This window comes from Heterocephalus glaber, unplaced genomic scaffold (genome assembly GCF_053883595.1).
Source record: "Heterocephalus glaber isolate CG9 unplaced genomic scaffold, H.glaber_assembly_v1.0 deba00001479, whole genome shotgun sequence".
Lineage (NCBI taxonomy): Eukaryota > Metazoa > Chordata > Mammalia > Rodentia > Bathyergidae > Heterocephalus > Heterocephalus glaber.
The window spans coordinates 14,130,546-14,147,446 of NW_028258316.1; the positions used below are offsets into that span (position 1 = coordinate 14,130,546).

Below are 16,901 nucleotides of genomic sequence, written 5' to 3' on the forward strand. Positions count from 1 at the left end.
GTGACCCACAGAGACACAGCCAGAAGTGTGCTTTTCTTGTCTCTTAGGCACCTCTCAAGGCAACCAGGTTGACCGTCAAGGTTAATAGGCCAGTTTCTGAGAATTTGCTTCTCAATGATGTTGCTTAAAATTTAAATTAAATTAAAATTTAGTTTTGATTTAATTTTGAGTAGGTATGTTTTTATAACTACAAAAGACAAACTAAAGGCATGAAGTTGGGAAATTTGGTCTTTGATCAGTCGATAAATGAATGCCCTGTGTATTTCACAGGCTTGTGATAACCATGTAATGTTCAGTACCTTGAGCTCTGTGGAGAAATACTTTCACAATATTTGAATAAGCTTAACATTTTGCTTTTCTGGACAGGTGTTTCAAGCTTTGGAAAAGAGTGACCTGGGCTGTGGGGCAGGTGGTGGCCGTGACAGCGCTGATGTATTCCATCTAGCTGGACTCACCTTCATCACCAATGCAAATGCAGATGAGTCCCAAGAAAATGGTAAAGCACTCAACTTTTTATTATTTTATATTTATTAGTACATGTTTGAGGTACACGATTCAGTTCACTTTACACTGATCATCTGCCTTCTGGACCTCATTTTTTCCCTCTTCCAGAATATTCTCTACACTGATCTTAGAATTCTATGATAGTGTAACTCCCCTGTAAAACTTATTTTATTGACCTTAAAGATAAAGTACAAATTCTTTAATGCAGTACTTGGACCCTTCATGATCTTCTCCCTGGCTCTTTCCAATTATTTCTCACTGCTCTTTCTTACACTTCTGTAGTTCTTGGATGGCCCTTTTACTCCTTTGGGCCATTACATATCATGACTGCTTTCTCCTTTGTTATCCTGGAGAAGCTAGGATAAGAATTGTCTCCTCTATGAGGCCTCTTTCCCATACAGCATTGATCATTGTCCCCATCCCTCTAAAAGGGAGGTTACTGTAGGGACCAAATCGATTCATAACAGCAGTGCATTATTGCATGAATTATTGCACATTCTTTACACCTAGTTTTCGGTCTTGACTCATACCTAGCACTGGGAGCTCTTCAAAGGCAAGGATCACATCTTTTTTTTTTTTTTTTTTGGCACCGGGGATCGAGCTCAGGACCTTGCACTTGCAAGGCAGGTGGCAGCACCACTGAGCTAAATCCCCAGCCCTACATTTTAATCACTTTCTTGCTGTGATTTTAAAATTCTTCCTAATTATACATGATACTATGGTATTCATGTTTTTATCTATAACAATATAGCTCAAAGAGCAAGTAAGAGAAATAGATTACCCAAAACTTTGCTCACTACAAATGTTTAGGTATTTCTCTGGAATCAAAGGATCAAAAAGGTTGCAGGATTCAGACCCAAATTCAAATAAAACAAATCAAACTATATGACACTAGACCATGAGCTCCACTATGACAAAACAAGTCATAGTAGCATGTATAGTAGAGAACGCCTAATCTGAAACAGCTTCTTAATATGGACTTGTTTAAATACTCAGTTTCATGGAACTTTTTTAGATTTTATTTCCTTTTTTTTTAAACTTTGTCTTTTTTAAAAAAACAGATAAGCCTTGTAAAGAAATTCTCAGGCCAAGAAGAACTCTGCAAGAGAAAATACAAGAACAAGGTACTCTATATAATTTCCCCTAATTCAAATAGGTGAGAAGAAAGATATGTGTGGAGCTCTAGCTCGGCTCCCTCAGAAAGATTAAACCAAATAAACACAGTAGTTCACTCACCATAGACTTAATCTGAGGTAAATAACTCTTTATTATGTCTACCTCTAAAATCTAAAATAGTGACTTTTATTTGCCACAAATACTTCCTCTCTACAAACTACATGTAATAATTAAAATAATATTCTTCCATTCCATTCTGACAAAACCTATGATTTAATTAACTTTGAGAAATACTGGAAATCGATTTCTTCTATTTACTATATTTAACATTTAATAGCATTACAGACTATTCTTTGGAAATAAATCTAATGCAAATTATTTAAGTTATTGATGATTGACCAATAGAAAAGAGCACCAAATCTGGGAACTTGTGTCCTGAGTTCAGAGTAATCATGCTTATAGAAATATAAAACTTCTTCCATTTGGATAGGAATTATTGGAATTATAAACTTCATTCTATGCTCTCCTGAGATGAAAAGGGAGAGACTGATTAATCTGAGCACTTACAATGAAGAATGATAGCACTAGCAAAGGTCTACAAACTGTCTTGTAAGAAAAGTTTGGGGCCGGGGATTTAGCTCAGTGGTTCCACTGCCTGCCTCGCAAGCTAAGGACCCAAGTTCGATCCCCGGTACCAAAAAAAAAAAAAAAAGAAAAGAAAAGTTTGGGAAAAAAATAGAATATTTATCATACAGAAGGAAAGTCCATGTAGTAATAAGAGGCATCTTCAAATTTTTGAAAGCTTCTTGGACATTTACTTTACTCAAAGGATTCTGAACCTAAAGTGTCAGTATTTAGTATTTACCTTAGTTGTAAGAAGCCCTTTATCATTTAGGGTAAATTGGAATGGAGTACATGATGAGGTCATATTCTTCCTGTTCTTAGAGTAGTTCTAAGAAGAAGCTGGTCATTGTAGATAAGGGCATTGTTTGTCGGTAGAAACCGAGTATCTTTTGTGATTTCTTCTAAGTCTGAGATATTATGACTTTATGCATGAGCTAGCCACATGTATTACCCTTTCAGCTGCTAAATACAAACATCCGGTGCCCAGGAGATGTTGTTATGATGGAGCCCGTCGAAATGACGATGAAAACTGTGAGGAGAGAGTTGCACGGGTTACCATAGGGCCACGCTGTATCCAAGCTTTCAATGAATGTTGTATCCTTGCAAACAAGATCCGAGCTGAAAGCTCTCATAAACCCATCCAGTTGGGAAGGCTACGTAAGTGTAACATTTTCTATCAGACTTCTGCCCAACATGAAGGATTTTGTTCAATTGCTGCTAAGAAATGCAGTTTTTATGTTCTAGTTAAAACTAAAAGTAGAGGGACCAGGGCTTTAGCTCAGGGGTTCCACCGCCTGCCTCGCAAACGCAAGGACCCAAGTTAGATTCCCCGTACCCCCCACCCCCCAAAAACAATTGAAAGTAGAATATAAATGCCCATAAGAAAAATCTCTTAGCGTTTGGGGGTATTTGAAGGGAAATTTGCAGAGGCTACTACCCCAGAGTCAAGACCCAGTGTGAAACCAAATTCATTCTATAAACTTGAATGAATATTTATCCTCTCTGAGCCTCAAGCAAGAAGTTTAGACCAGACATCTCCAGAGCACCTTTGAGTTACAGTGTGCTAAGGTTCTGTGATATTACAACCATTAAAAATTCTGTTTATATCCATTCTACCTAAATACAGCAAAAGACTTCTAAATCTACCATAAGATTGAGTGTACTTATTACAAAAGTTAAAATCTTGTTTCAATTTTAGCCACAGTATGTTTTCAGAGCTTAGAGAACTCTCACTAATACATTTTCAGAACATTTAGGACTTATCTTTTGTTTGTTTAGGAAAATAAGTAAAAGCAGCTAACCTTTAAAAAAAGAAACAAAAGCAAAATAAGAGCTCCTATTTTTACTCTGATCGTTTGGATAAACCATGCATGTTAAACATTCTCCCCAAAATGGATGAATGGATAAAGAAAATGTGGTATTTACACACAGTGGTGTACTAGTCTTCCATAAAGAAAGATAAAACTTGAGTCATTAGTGGGGAAATGGATCCACCTTGAGACCATAACATTAAGTGAAATAAATCAGACACACAATCTTAAATATTGCATGGCTTCTCTTATATAAGAAACCCAAAATATAAATAGAGAGCAAAATAAAAGATAGGTAATAAGAAGTAGGGAGACAGATGTTTCTCAAATAGGAAGAGGATCTAGAGATGGAGGGAGGAGGGGGAGAGAAAGGAGATGAAAAAAAGAATTAAAATTTTATGTACATGGATCAACTCCACACAAGGAAGGTAAAACATTATGTACTGCTAATATGTATTAATAAAAAAGTACAAACTAAAAAATGGATAGATTCGTCCAAGCCTAAATGTTATTACAAATATTTGTTATTTCCCAGTTTTTTTTTAAATATGGACTCTTCATGAATTTGTATGTCATCCTTGCACAGGGGCTATGCTAATATTTTCTGTATCATTCCAATTTTAGCATATGTGCTGCCAAAGCAAGCACTTGTTTCCCAGTTTTTATTTAGTACAAGCCGCATTTTGATGAACAGTGTAGTGCGTATAGGTTTTCATTGCCCATTTTTTCAAATAAAATCATCTGATTAGTTTCAGCTGCCTAGTGCTTCTCTCTGGTAACCCTTCCCTTCATTCTAAACAGTGTGGTCTCCCAAACTCCCATCTGTGCTGCCAGAAGTCAACACTACCAGGCTCTCTGTAGACTGTTCTCCCTGCTGTGACCTGTAAACTACCCCAGGCAGTAAACTGGGACAATTTTAGGGCTCCCCTGTCTCTGGGATCACAGTCTTGTGTCACTTATGCTCCAACGTCTGAAAATTAGTTTTGTTTTATTTTTTTCTTTTCTGGCACTGGAGATTGAACCCGTGACCTTGTGTGTTCTAAGCAAATGCTCTGTACTGAACTTTATCCTGAGCCCAAGTAGCTGAGATTCCTGGTGTGCACTACTGCATTCAACCTAAAACCTCTTGTTTTATAGAATGTGTCTCATTTTCTAGGGTTTTTTAAGGCTAAGGGTTAAATGCACTCATAAACCCTATGAGTGCATCTTATGTGGAGGCAGATTTTATTTATTTATTTTTGCGATATAGGGGATCAAACTCAGGACCTTGTGCTTATGAGGCAGGCGTGGCCCCACTGAGCTAAATCCCTGGCCTGAAAGCAGAATTTCTTTCCATTTCTATTAAAGTAAATATAAATAAATGATCCATTTAAATCAGGGTATCAAAACTTCCTTGTTTTCTAATATAAATACAATTATTAAAATTCTAGAAGTGCAGATAATTCCACAGACTGGCTAGTATCTTGTAGAACCTCAGAAATACTAAAAATTCAAATTTAAGAAACAAATCATTTTATATATTTTATGCTTTGTTTCACCAGTGCTATTAGTAAAGAAATCCTAAGGTCTTTATAGTTCTATTTTGAAATCAATGAACACAATGTTTTGTCGACCTTTCAGAAAACATTTAAGTTATAGATTAATTGCTATATTTAAAATTTCATACATAGGTACATTTTATATTATTTTTCCATAATTGAATATGTTTTCTTTTTCCAGATATAAAGACTCTACTACCAGTAACCAAGCCAGAAATTCGGAGCTACTTTCCAGAGAGCTGGTTATGGGAAGTTCACCATGTTCCCAAAAGGTAATTATACGTCTTTGATGTTCCTCTAAAATAAAATGTGGAAAATGCAACTATGGCCAAAAACCTGGACACCACTCATTTCTCCATAGTTTGCTTAAGAGTTAAGAAGTTTAAAAGTTAAAATTTAGGCAAATATTATTTTGTTTTGCTTCATGATTTTGCTTTTTAATGTGCTTTGCTTTGGAAATTGGTTCCAGGGCAACATCAATTATTGGTAAAGAACAGTACTATTCCATTTAATTTCATTTCACCTTAGTATGTATTTACTGCACATGGTTAATGTGCTATATACTAGAAAAACAGCTGTTATTAAGTTACAAATATTTGGACTATGAAATAAACATTAATAAACAAAAAGAAAGGTTATTTTCTTGTTAAAGCCTTTTATTTAACACTTTTTGATGGAATGCCTGCTCTGTACCAGGTTCTGAAAACAATAATAAGAAATATTGAGTCTCCAAGACTCATACTTTCTAGATGAGCCCAAACCACTGGTTTCCAAGGTAGTTTCCTCACGAGTCTTCTTGACTTGACCCGGGCCCCCTCTTATTCTTCTGTTTCATCTGACAGTGTTTATTAGCTAGCACCTTGGGTAAAATTTCCCAACACTGTTTCCCACCCTACTAAGGGTTAGATTGATTTATCCCTCCCAGTTACACCTGTGATATTTGGATATCACAGAGTATTGCATTGGCCTGTTAACTCGCCTATCTTCTTCATCAAAATGTAAATATCTTGAGGGCAAAACTAAATTCAGATTACTGTTTTATATTGAGGATCTGGCCTAGGATCCTACTTGTAAAAGCATGAAAGTAAATGTGTTGAATGAGTACACACTGCCTATCCATTCTTTCTTTTTTTTTTTACTTAAATTCTTTTATTGGTACATTTTAGGCATACAACACATTTACATTTCTCAGTGGGAACTTGTACCTTTACATGATGCATCTTGGTTCTTATTTTTTCCCCATTCCTAGCCCTCCCTTCACCCCCTCCACCCTTCCCGATTTATAAAGACTTTATTTAAATTTTTTCCATTTCTTAGCATTTTTCCTTTCCCTTCTTTCCTTTCCCCTGCCCCTCCCACTCCTCCTACCCCTTTGGACCTTTTCTTTCTATTTTGCATTATCGATTATTCATTCTAATCATTGGTACATTTTAGGTATACAATATAATGACATCCATCATTGGAAATTTGCACCTTTACATAGTCTCTCTTGGTTCTTATTTTTCACCCTTGCTCAGCCCTCCCTTCAGCCCCTCCATCCCTCCCTATTTACAAAGATTTTGTTCCTATTTTTCCATTTTCTCATATTAATCCCATTCCCTTCTTTCCTTTCCCCTAGCCCTCCCACTTCCTTCCCCTTTGCCCCTTTTCTTCCTATTTCACATTACCTATTATACATTTTAGTCCTTATTTACACTTTCAGTTTCTCATACCAGAGAAACTATTTGGTATTTATACATGTGTGTCCTATTTATTTCACTTAAGAGTATCACCTCAATGTGCACCCACTTAGCTATAAATGTCTCTAATTTCTCATTTTTTATGGCTGAGTAGTACTCCATTTTATTAAAAAACCACATTTTCTTTATTCAGTCTCCAGTTGATGGGCATTTGGGCTGTTTCCAAGTTTTAGCTATCACAAACTGTGCTGCTATAAACATGGGTGCACATATATCACTGTGGTATGATTCTTTTAATTCTTTGGGGAAGATCCCCAGCAGTGGAATAGTGGGGTCAAATGGGACTTCCAGTCCTAGTTCTTTGAGGTATCTCCATACTGACTTCCACAGTGGTTGCACCAGTCTGCACTCCCACCAGCAGTGGAGCAGTGTTCCTCTTTCCCCACAGCCCTGCCAGCATTTGTTATTGGTTGATTTCATGATAGCAGCCATTCTTTCTGGAGTGAGGTGGAATCTCAGCATTGTTTTCATTTGCATCTCTTGAATGACCAGTGATGTTGAACATTTTTTCATGTATTTATTTGCTATTTCTACTTCTTTATCTCAGAAATGTCTGTTCATTTCAGATGCCCATTTTTGGATTGGGTCTTTCAATTTGGGAGGTCTGATCTTTTTAAGTTCTTTATAGATTCGATATACTAGACCTTTGTCGGAAGAAAAGCAGGTGAAGATTTTTCCCACATTGTGAGTTGTGTCTTCACACTGCTGGTAGTTTCTCTTGCTGTGCAGAAGCCTTTTAATAAGAAGAGATCCCACTTGTTGATTATTTGTGCTAGTTCATGGGCAACTGAGGTTTTGTTCATAAAATCTTTTCCTACACCGATGTCTTCAAGGGTTCTACCTAACCTCTGTTCCAGCCAGTTCAGCGTTTCTATTTTAATATTTAGATCTTTAATCCATTTTGATTTTAGTTTAGTACATGGTGAGAGATATAGGTCTAGTTTTAGTCTTTGACAAGTTGAAACCCAATTTTTCCAGCACCATTTATTAAAGAGGCTATCTTTCCTCCAGTGAGGGTGTTTGGCTCCTTTATCAAAGATGAGATGGCTGAGTGTGTCTGGCGTTGTTTCTGCATCTTCTAATCTGTTCCACTGGTTCTCAGGTCTGTTTCTTTGCCAGTACCATGCTGTTTTTATCACAGTAGCTTTATAGTATAGTTGCAAGTTGGAGATTCTGATACCCCCTGCCATGTCTCTGTTACCTAGAATTGTTTTTGCTATTCTGGGTCTCTTCTTGTTCCAAATGAATTTTTGGATTGTTTTCTCAATGTTCATGAAGTATGCTGCTGGGATCTCAATTAGAATTGCATTGAATCTACATAGCAGTTTTGGAAGTATGGCCATTTTCGCTATATTAATCCTTCCTACCCAGGAGCAGGGGATGTCTGTCCATTTTCTGATATCATCTTCAATCTGTCTTTTCAGAGTGCCATAGTTTTCAGAGAAGAGGTCTTTGATTTCTTTCATTGGATTGATTTCTAGGTATTTCAGTTTTTTTGATGCTATTGTGAAAGGAATTATTTGCCCTATTTGTCATTTAGTGAGTCTGTTATTTGTGTAGAGGAAAGCTATTGATTTTTGTGTGTTGACTTTGTAACCAGCTGCTTTACTGCATTTGATTATTAAGTCTAGAAGACTTTTGGTGGAGTTCTTGTGGTCTTCTATATAGAGTATCATGTCATCTGCAAATAATGACAATTTGTCTTCATTTCCTATCTTGATTCCTTTTATTTCTTTCTCTTGTCTAATTGCCATGGCTAATGTTTCCAAAACTATATTGAACAAGAGTGGTGATAGTGGACATCCTTGTCTTGTTCCTGATTTTAGTGTGAAGGATTTCAGTGTTTGACCATTTAGTATGATATTGGCTGTTGGGTTTTCATAGATGGCTTCTATCAGTTTGAGGCAGAGACCATCTATTCCAATGTTTTGTAGGGTTTTTATCATAAATACATGTTGGATTTTGTCAAATGCTTTTTCTGCATCTATGGAGATAATCATATGGTTTTTGTCCTTGGCTCTGTTGATATAGTGTATTATATTGATTGATTTGCATATATTGAATCATCCCTGCATCCCTGGGATAAATCCTACTTGATCAGGATGTATGATCTTCCTGATGATCTTCTGCATTCTGTTTGTCATTATCTTATTAAGGATTTTTTGCATCTATGTTCATTAGTGAGATTGGCCTATAGTTCTCCTTTTCGGTTGGGTCTTTCTCTGCTTTGGGGATCAAGGGGATGCTTGCTTCCAGGAATGAATTTGGCAGTATTGCTTCCCTTTCAATTTCATTGAAGAGTTTAAACAGTAGTGGCAGCAGTTCCTCTCTAAATGTCTTGTAGAATTCAGCAGTGAAGCCATCAGGGCCCGGGTTTTTCTTAGTTGATAAGTTTTTAATTACATTTTCAATTTCATTGGTTGATATTGGGTTGTTTAGAATTTTTAGGTCTTCTTCGTTCAACTTTGGTAATTCATATGTATCTAGGAATCTGTCCATTTCTTCTGTGTTGTCCATCTTATTGGCATATAGGTTCTGGAAGTAGGTGTTGATGATCCTCTGGATTTCTCCTGGGTCTGTTGTAGTTTCACCCTTTTCATTCCTAATTGCATGGATTTGGGCCTTTTCATTCTTTTTTCTGATAAGGTTGGCTAAGGGTTTGTCAAGTTTGTTGATTCTTTCAAAGAACCAATTCGTGACTTCATTGATTTTTTGTATCATTCTCTTAGTCTCCATTGCATTGATTTCTCCTCTGATCTTTAAAATTTCCTCCCTTGTATGAGCTTTGTGTTTGTCCTGTTCTTCTTTTTCTAGAAGCTTGAGGTTCAGCATTAGGTTGTTTAATTGGGCTCATTCTGTTTTCCTAATATGTATATTGACTGCTATGAATTTCCCTCGTAAGACTGCTTTCATTGTGTCCCACAGATTCCGATATGTTGTATTGTCATTGTCATTTAATTGAAGGAACTGTCTGATTTCTTCTTTAATTTCCTCTGTGACCCATTGGTTATTCAGAAGTGTGTTGTTCGATTTCCACATGTTTATGAAATTTTTTGAGTTTCTTTTGCGATGGATCTCCAATTTCATCGCACTATGGTCTGATAATATACAGGGGATAACTTCAATTCCTTTGCACTTACTTAAACATGTTCTATGCACAAGTGTGTGGTCTATTTTGGAGAATGACCCATGTGCAGCTGAGAAGAATGTGTATTCTGATTTTGTGGGGTGGAAGACTCTGTAAACATCTGTTAAATTCATTTGTTCAAGAGTTCGATTGAGTTCTAGTATGTCATTACTTATTTTTTGTCTAGTTGATCTATGTATTTCTGACAGTGGGTTGTTGAGGCCCCCACTACAATTGTATTAGTGCATATATGACTTTCCATGTCTGTTAGTATTTGTTTTATATAGTTGGGTGCACTAGTGTTTGGTGCATAGATATTCATGATTTTCATCTCTTCCTCTTGGATTCTTCCCTTTACAAGGATGTAGTGTCCTTCTTCATCTCTCTTAATCAGTGTTGGTTTGAAATCTACTTGATCTGCAAAGAGGATAGCTACTCCTGCTTTTTTGGGGGGTTTCCCATCGCATGGAGTATTGTTTTCCACCCTTTAACTTTCAGCCTATGAGTTTCCTTTTGAATGAAGTGTGTTTCTTGTATGCAGCATATTGTTGGATTTTTCTTCTTGACCCATTCTGCCAGTCTATTTCTTTTGATTGGTGAATTGAGACCATTAACATTGATGGTTATAACTGAAATGTATTGACTTGTCATTGCCATGACTTTTTCTTTTTGTTGGGTTTTCCCCCTTTACATTTAATTTCTTGTCATGCCAGATGGGTTCATTCTGCTTTGCTTCCTTTGGTTGTGATCCTCAATGTCTGTCCCTAGGATATTGTGTAAAATTCATTGGCATGCTGGTTTGGTATTCACGAAGTTCCTAAGGTGCTCTTTGTCATGAAAGTATCTTATTGCTCCATCAATTTTAAAAGATAGTTTTGCAGGGTACATCAGTCTGGGTTGGAGTCTGTTTTCTTTTTGTGCTTGGAATACATCACTCCAAGCTCTTCTTGCCTTGATGGTTTGTGTTGAGAAGTCTGCTGTGATTCTGATGGGCTTTCCTTTGTATGTGATTTGTTTCTTTTCTCTGACTGCTAGTAGAACTTTGTTCTTCAGTTGAGTTTCTGGAATCTTAACAATTATATGCCTATGTGTAGATTTGTTTTGATCAAGGCTATTTGGAGTCCTATATGCCTCACTTATCTGTATGTCAAGTTCTTTTCCCCTGCTTTGCTGACTTCCTCTGAACTCTGAGAGGTGGGACAGGGGCCAGGAGCAGCAGGATGTATGGTGGCCCGGAAGCCCCTTCCTCTAGGCCAGGAGTGGTGGGACAGAGGCCCAGAAGCCCCTTCCTCTGGGCTGGGAGCAGTGGGATGGTGGCTCAGAAGCCCCTTCCTCTGGGCCCTGCTATCCACTCTTTTAATGTTTTATTGGTACAATTGTTACAGTGAAGTTCAATTTATTCACTTAACTCTTTTTTCCTCTAGACTGTAAACTGATTGAGAGCAGGACTATAACTTTCAAGGCTATATGCTAAGTATTTGCCACTCTGCCTGACATAGTTGATGGGCAACAGCTGCAAAAAAATATGCAAGCTTAATTATAATCAGAAATTTTAGTTACATCAATTTTCTCCATGCAGTATCAAGATGTGTTACTTTGCTTCCCTATTTTAGAATGTAACAATGAACACAATTTTTCTTTGTTTTTTATGCTTTGCTTTTGCAATGTTTCAAAGGCATCCTTCTAAAGTTAAATATTCACTTTAGAGGTGTAACATTTAAAAACAGGGAATAAATGAGTGTTCCTGAATATGTTTTTCTTGATGAGATTTTCCTTAATAGCTGACATGATTTTGACTTGTGATTTCTTCTCTCTTCTAAAGTCGTTTGAAGCAAAAATTCTGTCATATTGAGTTAAGCAATGTTTAACTGTATTTGGATATCAACCTTTTAACTTCCAGAAGTCAATTGCAGTTAGTGCTGCCTGATTCTCTAACCACCTGGGAAATTCAAGTTGTCGGCATTTCAAATAGCGGTAAGAAAGCTTCAGTTAAACACTGATTTAAGGGGCAACCCACTTTCTAGTCCCCCTTCTGTCTCTCTTAGACAGAAGCTATCTTTCTCTCAATAAATTTTTCCTACTCTTAAAAAATAAAAGCTTATGATTTTTCAAGGTTAGACAAAAATAAACAGAAGAACAAAAAAAAAACAACACCAATTTAAGCGGTGATTTGATTAGCAAGGTGTAGTTCTTTGTTATGATGTCTTTAGTTTCTCAGAACTTAAGTGATGTTATTTTAAAGTATATTCTTTATGTATAAACATGACAGATATACCCACATATTTGAACCTATTGATTTCTTCATTTGCTCTTTTTATTTAACTGTCATTTTATAGCTGGTGTCAAGTCCCTATTTTCTTTCACTTTTTTCAGTGACTGAGAGCTTGAGTAGAGTTAGAAACAATATATGACTTTTTTTTTTTTTGGTACTGGGGATTGAACTCAGTTCCTTGTGCTTGCGGGGCAGGCAGCAGAACCACTGAACTAAATCCCTGGCCCAATATATGACCTTTTTATGGTGACTTAATGAAGATACTTTATAAGTAACTTCAGGGTTGGTTTCATATGTTTGCTATTTTTCTTTTCACAAAAATCTGGGTTTCCACAATATAAATTTCAACTCCTTAAATGGAGCCAATAATAGATATATAAAAAAGATTTTGTAGTTCAGATAATAAGCCTTCTTGGGCCTTAAATAGAATTAAATAATGATTGAACCAATGAAGTTTTCTGCTAATACATACCAGTAAGTATAAGAATAAAGATCAATGATCAATATAAAAATTCAAGGACATGGGGTGATAGTAGAGAGGAAAACATGATCTAATATTCTTTTGTCCTTCAAGTTAGTGTAAGACATTTTAGTACTAATAAAACATGACAGGAATTCCCTAATATGTATCTACTTTGCTTTTCCTTTGGGCTGAAGGTATATGTGTTACTGATGCTCTCAAGGCAAAGGTGTTCAAAGATGTCTTCTTGGAAATGAATATACCATATTCTGTTGTACGAGGGGAACAGATCCAATTGAAAGGAACTGTTTACAACTATCGAACTTCTGGGATGACGGTAAGTAGGTATTTAGGGTAAATTAGAATAAATGGGCACAAGGAAACATTTTCTGGTTTTCTGAAAATGATGTTAATGTAACTATCACACACAAAACAGTAAAAATTCAACTCAGTTAAGCATAAGAAATGAAGCATTTATGAGTATTGTACCAGCTGTGCTGTTTGATGTGTAGAAAGGAGGAAGAACTAAGACAAGTATTCATGTAACCTAGGCCTGAAGAAGAACAAAGTATATAAAATATTCACTGTGCTGTAGAGGTTCAGAGAAGTGAGTTCACATTCAGTTCACTGAACAGCTTTGAATTCCTTGGTCTTTTTGACACTAACAACCCTTTCCTTTCCTCCATGTTAACTATTTATACTCATCTTCACTTTGTGGACCTTGTCATTCTCTCCGATATCTTGATTTGAAACATTTCACTATCCAGTCAAACAGCCTCCTTCCTCTCCTTCGAACTCATTTCTCCCATTACTTCCATAGCTAAAACTCTGCAGCATCATGGAAATTTCTAACCCATTGACTCAAAAACTATTGTAATATCAATTAGTCCTCTGCTGTTATCACTTCTGTATATTGTTGGACAAAATACCTGACAATTGCAACTTAAAGAGAAGTTTGTTTTGGCTCACAGTTTTGGAGGTTTCAGTCCATGTTCGACTGGTTATAAGAAGAAACATCATGGTGAAAGAGTGTCGCAGAGGAAAGCTATTCAACTCCTAGTACATGGGAAGTGGAGAGCAGGGGAACAGTGCCAGAGAGGAAGGAGTCAGCAGCCAGATATAGTCCCCAAAGTCCTGCCTACATGACCGACCTAGACACACCCGCATGTGTGCTTTATTAATCTCCACGCTGTCTCTCACATCAATCAAGTTGTCAAGATTAACCATTGCTACTTTACACTGAGAATGAACCAACTATCATTTTAATCCCAGTGATTAAAATCATGTCAACTTCCTTGACCCTCTTTCACTTCAAGGTACGATCTATGAAAAGCTTCAACTGTGATAGGACCTGCTATTTGTCTTCTCTTTGTAGCACACCTTTAAAGAGTATTATACAATAGGCTAACTGACTTCACTTGAAAAACCATAATCACAAAACTTATATGGGAACCCAGTGAAGTCCAAAAATCTACCTATATATATATTTTTTTCCACTTTATTAAATTCTTTTATTGGTACATTGTAGGTATACAACACAATTACATTTCTCATTGGGAATTGTACCTTTACATAATGAATCTTGGTTCTTATTTTTTCCCCATTCCTAGCCGTCCCTTCACCCCCTCCACCCTTCCCTATTTACAAAGACTTTGTTTCCATTTTTTCCATTTCTCATCATTTTTCCTTTCCCTTCTTTCCTTTCCCCTGCCCCTCCCACTACCCCTACCCCTTTGGACCTTTTCTTCATATTTTACATTATCGATTATTCATTCTAATCATTGGTACATTTTAGGTGTACAATATAATGACATTCATCATTGGAAATTTACACCTTTACATAGTCTCTCTTGGTTCTTATTTTTCACCCTTGCCCAGCCCTCCCTTCAACCCCTCCAGTCCTCCCTATTTACAAAGATTTTGTTCCTATTTTTCCATTTTCTCATATTAATCCCATTCCCTTCTGTCCTTTCCCCTAGTCCTCCCACTTCCTTCCCTTTGCCCCTTTTCTTCCTATTTCACATTATCTATTATACATTTTAGTCCTTATTTACACTTTCAGTTTCTCATACCAGAGAAACTATTTGGTATTTACACATGTGTGTCCTATTTATTTCACTTAAGAGTATCACCTCAATGTGCACCCACTTAGCTATAAATGTCTCTAATTTCTCATTTTTTATGGCTGAGTAGTATGCCATTTTATTTTTTAAAAAAACGTATTTTCTTTATCCAGTCTCCAGTTGATGGGCATTTGGGCTGTTTCCAAGTTTTAGCTATCACAAACTGTGCTGCTATGAACATGGGCACACATATATCACTGTGGTATGATTCTTTTAATTCTTTGGGGAAGATACCCAGCAGTGGAATAGTGGGGTCAAGTGGGACTTCCAGTCCTAGTTCTTTGAGGTATCTCCATACTGATTTCCACAGTGGTTGCACCAGTCTACACTCCCACCAGCAGTGGAGCAGGGTTCCTCTTTCCCCACAGCCCTGCCAGCATTTGTTGTTGGTTGATTTCATGATAGCAGCCATTCTTTCTGGAGTGAAGTGGAATCTGAGCATTGTTTTCATTTGCATCTCTTGAATGACCAGTGATGTTGAGCATTTTTTCATGTATTTATTTGCTATTTCTACTTCTTTGTCTAAGAAATGTCTGTTCATTTCAGATGCCCATTTTTGGATTGGGTCTTTCAATTTGGGAGGTCTGATCTTTTTAAATTCTTTATAGATTCGAGATAGTAGACCTTTGAAAGGAAGAGCAGGTGAAGATTTTTTCCCACGTTGTGGGTTGTGTCTTCACACTGCTGGTGGTTTCTTTTGCTGTGCAGAAGCCTTTTAATAAGAAGAGATCCCACTTGTTGATTGTTTGTGCTAGTTCATGGGCAACTGAGGTTTTGTTCATAAAATCTTTTCCTACACCGATGTCTTCAAGGGTTCTACCTAACCTCTGTTCCAGCCAGTTCAGCGTTTCTATTTTAATATTTAGATCTTTAATCCATTTTGATTTTAGTTTAGTACATGGTGAGAGATATAGGTCTGTTTTTAATCTTTGGCAAGTTGAAACCCAGTTTTTCCAGCAAAGAGGCTATCTTTCCTCCAGTGAGGGTGTTTGGCTCCTTTATCAAAGATGAGATGGCTGAGTGTGTCTGGTGTTGTTTCTGCATCTTCTAATCTGTTCCACTGGTTCTCAGGTCTGTTTCTTTGCCAGTACCATGCTGTTTTTATCACAGTAGCTTTATAGTATAGTTGCAAATTGGGGATTGTGATACCCCCTGCAATGTCTCTGCTACCTAGAATTGCTTTTGCTAGTCTGGGTCTCTTCTTGTTCCAAATGAATTTTTGGATTATTTTCTCAAGGTCCATGAAGTATGCTGCTGGGATCTCAATTGGAATTGCATTAATCTATACAGCAGTTTTGGAAGTATGGCCATTTTCACTGTATTAATCCTTCCTACCCAGGAGCAGGGGATGTCTGTCCATTTTCTGATATCATCTTCAATCTCTCTTTTCAGAATGCCATAGTTTTCAGAGAAGAGGTCTTTGATTTCTTTCATTAGGATGATTCCTAGGTATTTCAGTTTTTTGGATGCTATTGTGAAAGGAATTATTTGCCCTATTTCTCTCTCAGTGAGTCTGTCATTCGTGTAGAGGAAAGCTATTGATTTTTGTGTGTTGACCTTGTAACCAGCTACTTGACTGAATTTGGTTATTAAGTCTAGAAGACTTTTGGTGAAGTTCTTGTGGTCTTCTATATAGAGTATCATGTCATCTGCAAATAATGACAATTTGACTTCTTCATTTCCTATCTTGATTCCTTTTATTTCTTTCTCTTGTCTAATTGCCGTGGCTAATGTTTCCAGAACTATATTGAACAAGAGTGGTGATAGTGGACATCCTTGTCTTGTTCCTGATTTTAGTGTGAAGGATTTCAGTGTTTGACCATTTAGTATGATATTGGCTGTTGGGTTTTCATAGATGGCTTCTATCAGTTTGAGATAGAGACCATCTATTCCAATTTTTTGTAGGGTTTTTAACATAAATGCATGTTGGATTTTGTCAAATGCTTTTTCTGCATCTATGGAGATAATCATATGGTTTTTGTCCTTGGCTCTGTTGATGTAGTGTATTATATTGATTGATTTGCATATATTGAACCATCCCTGCATCCCTGGGATGAATCCCACTTGATCAGGGTGTATGATCTTCTT

General features: G+C 36.7%; 1 protein-coding gene and 1 non-coding gene across 2 annotated transcripts in view; one reads left to right on the top strand and one right to left on the bottom strand.

The window, feature by feature from the left end:
- LOC101710435 (complement C5) overlaps positions 1 to 16,901 on the top strand; it is a 96,142-nt gene that overhangs the window by 31,289 nt on the left and 47,952 nt on the right. The window contains exons 15-20 of the mRNA XM_087183287.1: positions 367 to 496; positions 1,566 to 1,628; positions 2,704 to 2,901; positions 5,274 to 5,364; positions 11,859 to 11,932; positions 12,888 to 13,027. Of these exons, the coding sequence (XP_087039413.1) occupies positions 367 to 496; positions 1,566 to 1,628; positions 2,704 to 2,901; positions 5,274 to 5,364; positions 11,859 to 11,932; positions 12,888 to 13,027 (696 nt within the window). The remainder of the gene's footprint in view (positions 1 to 366; positions 497 to 1,565; positions 1,629 to 2,703; positions 2,902 to 5,273; positions 5,365 to 11,858; positions 11,933 to 12,887; positions 13,028 to 16,901) is intronic.
- On the bottom strand, positions 4,097 to 4,202 carry LOC147826105 (U6 spliceosomal RNA). The gene has a single exon (XR_015439888.1). It is a non-coding gene; the product is annotated as a U6 spliceosomal RNA (small nuclear RNA).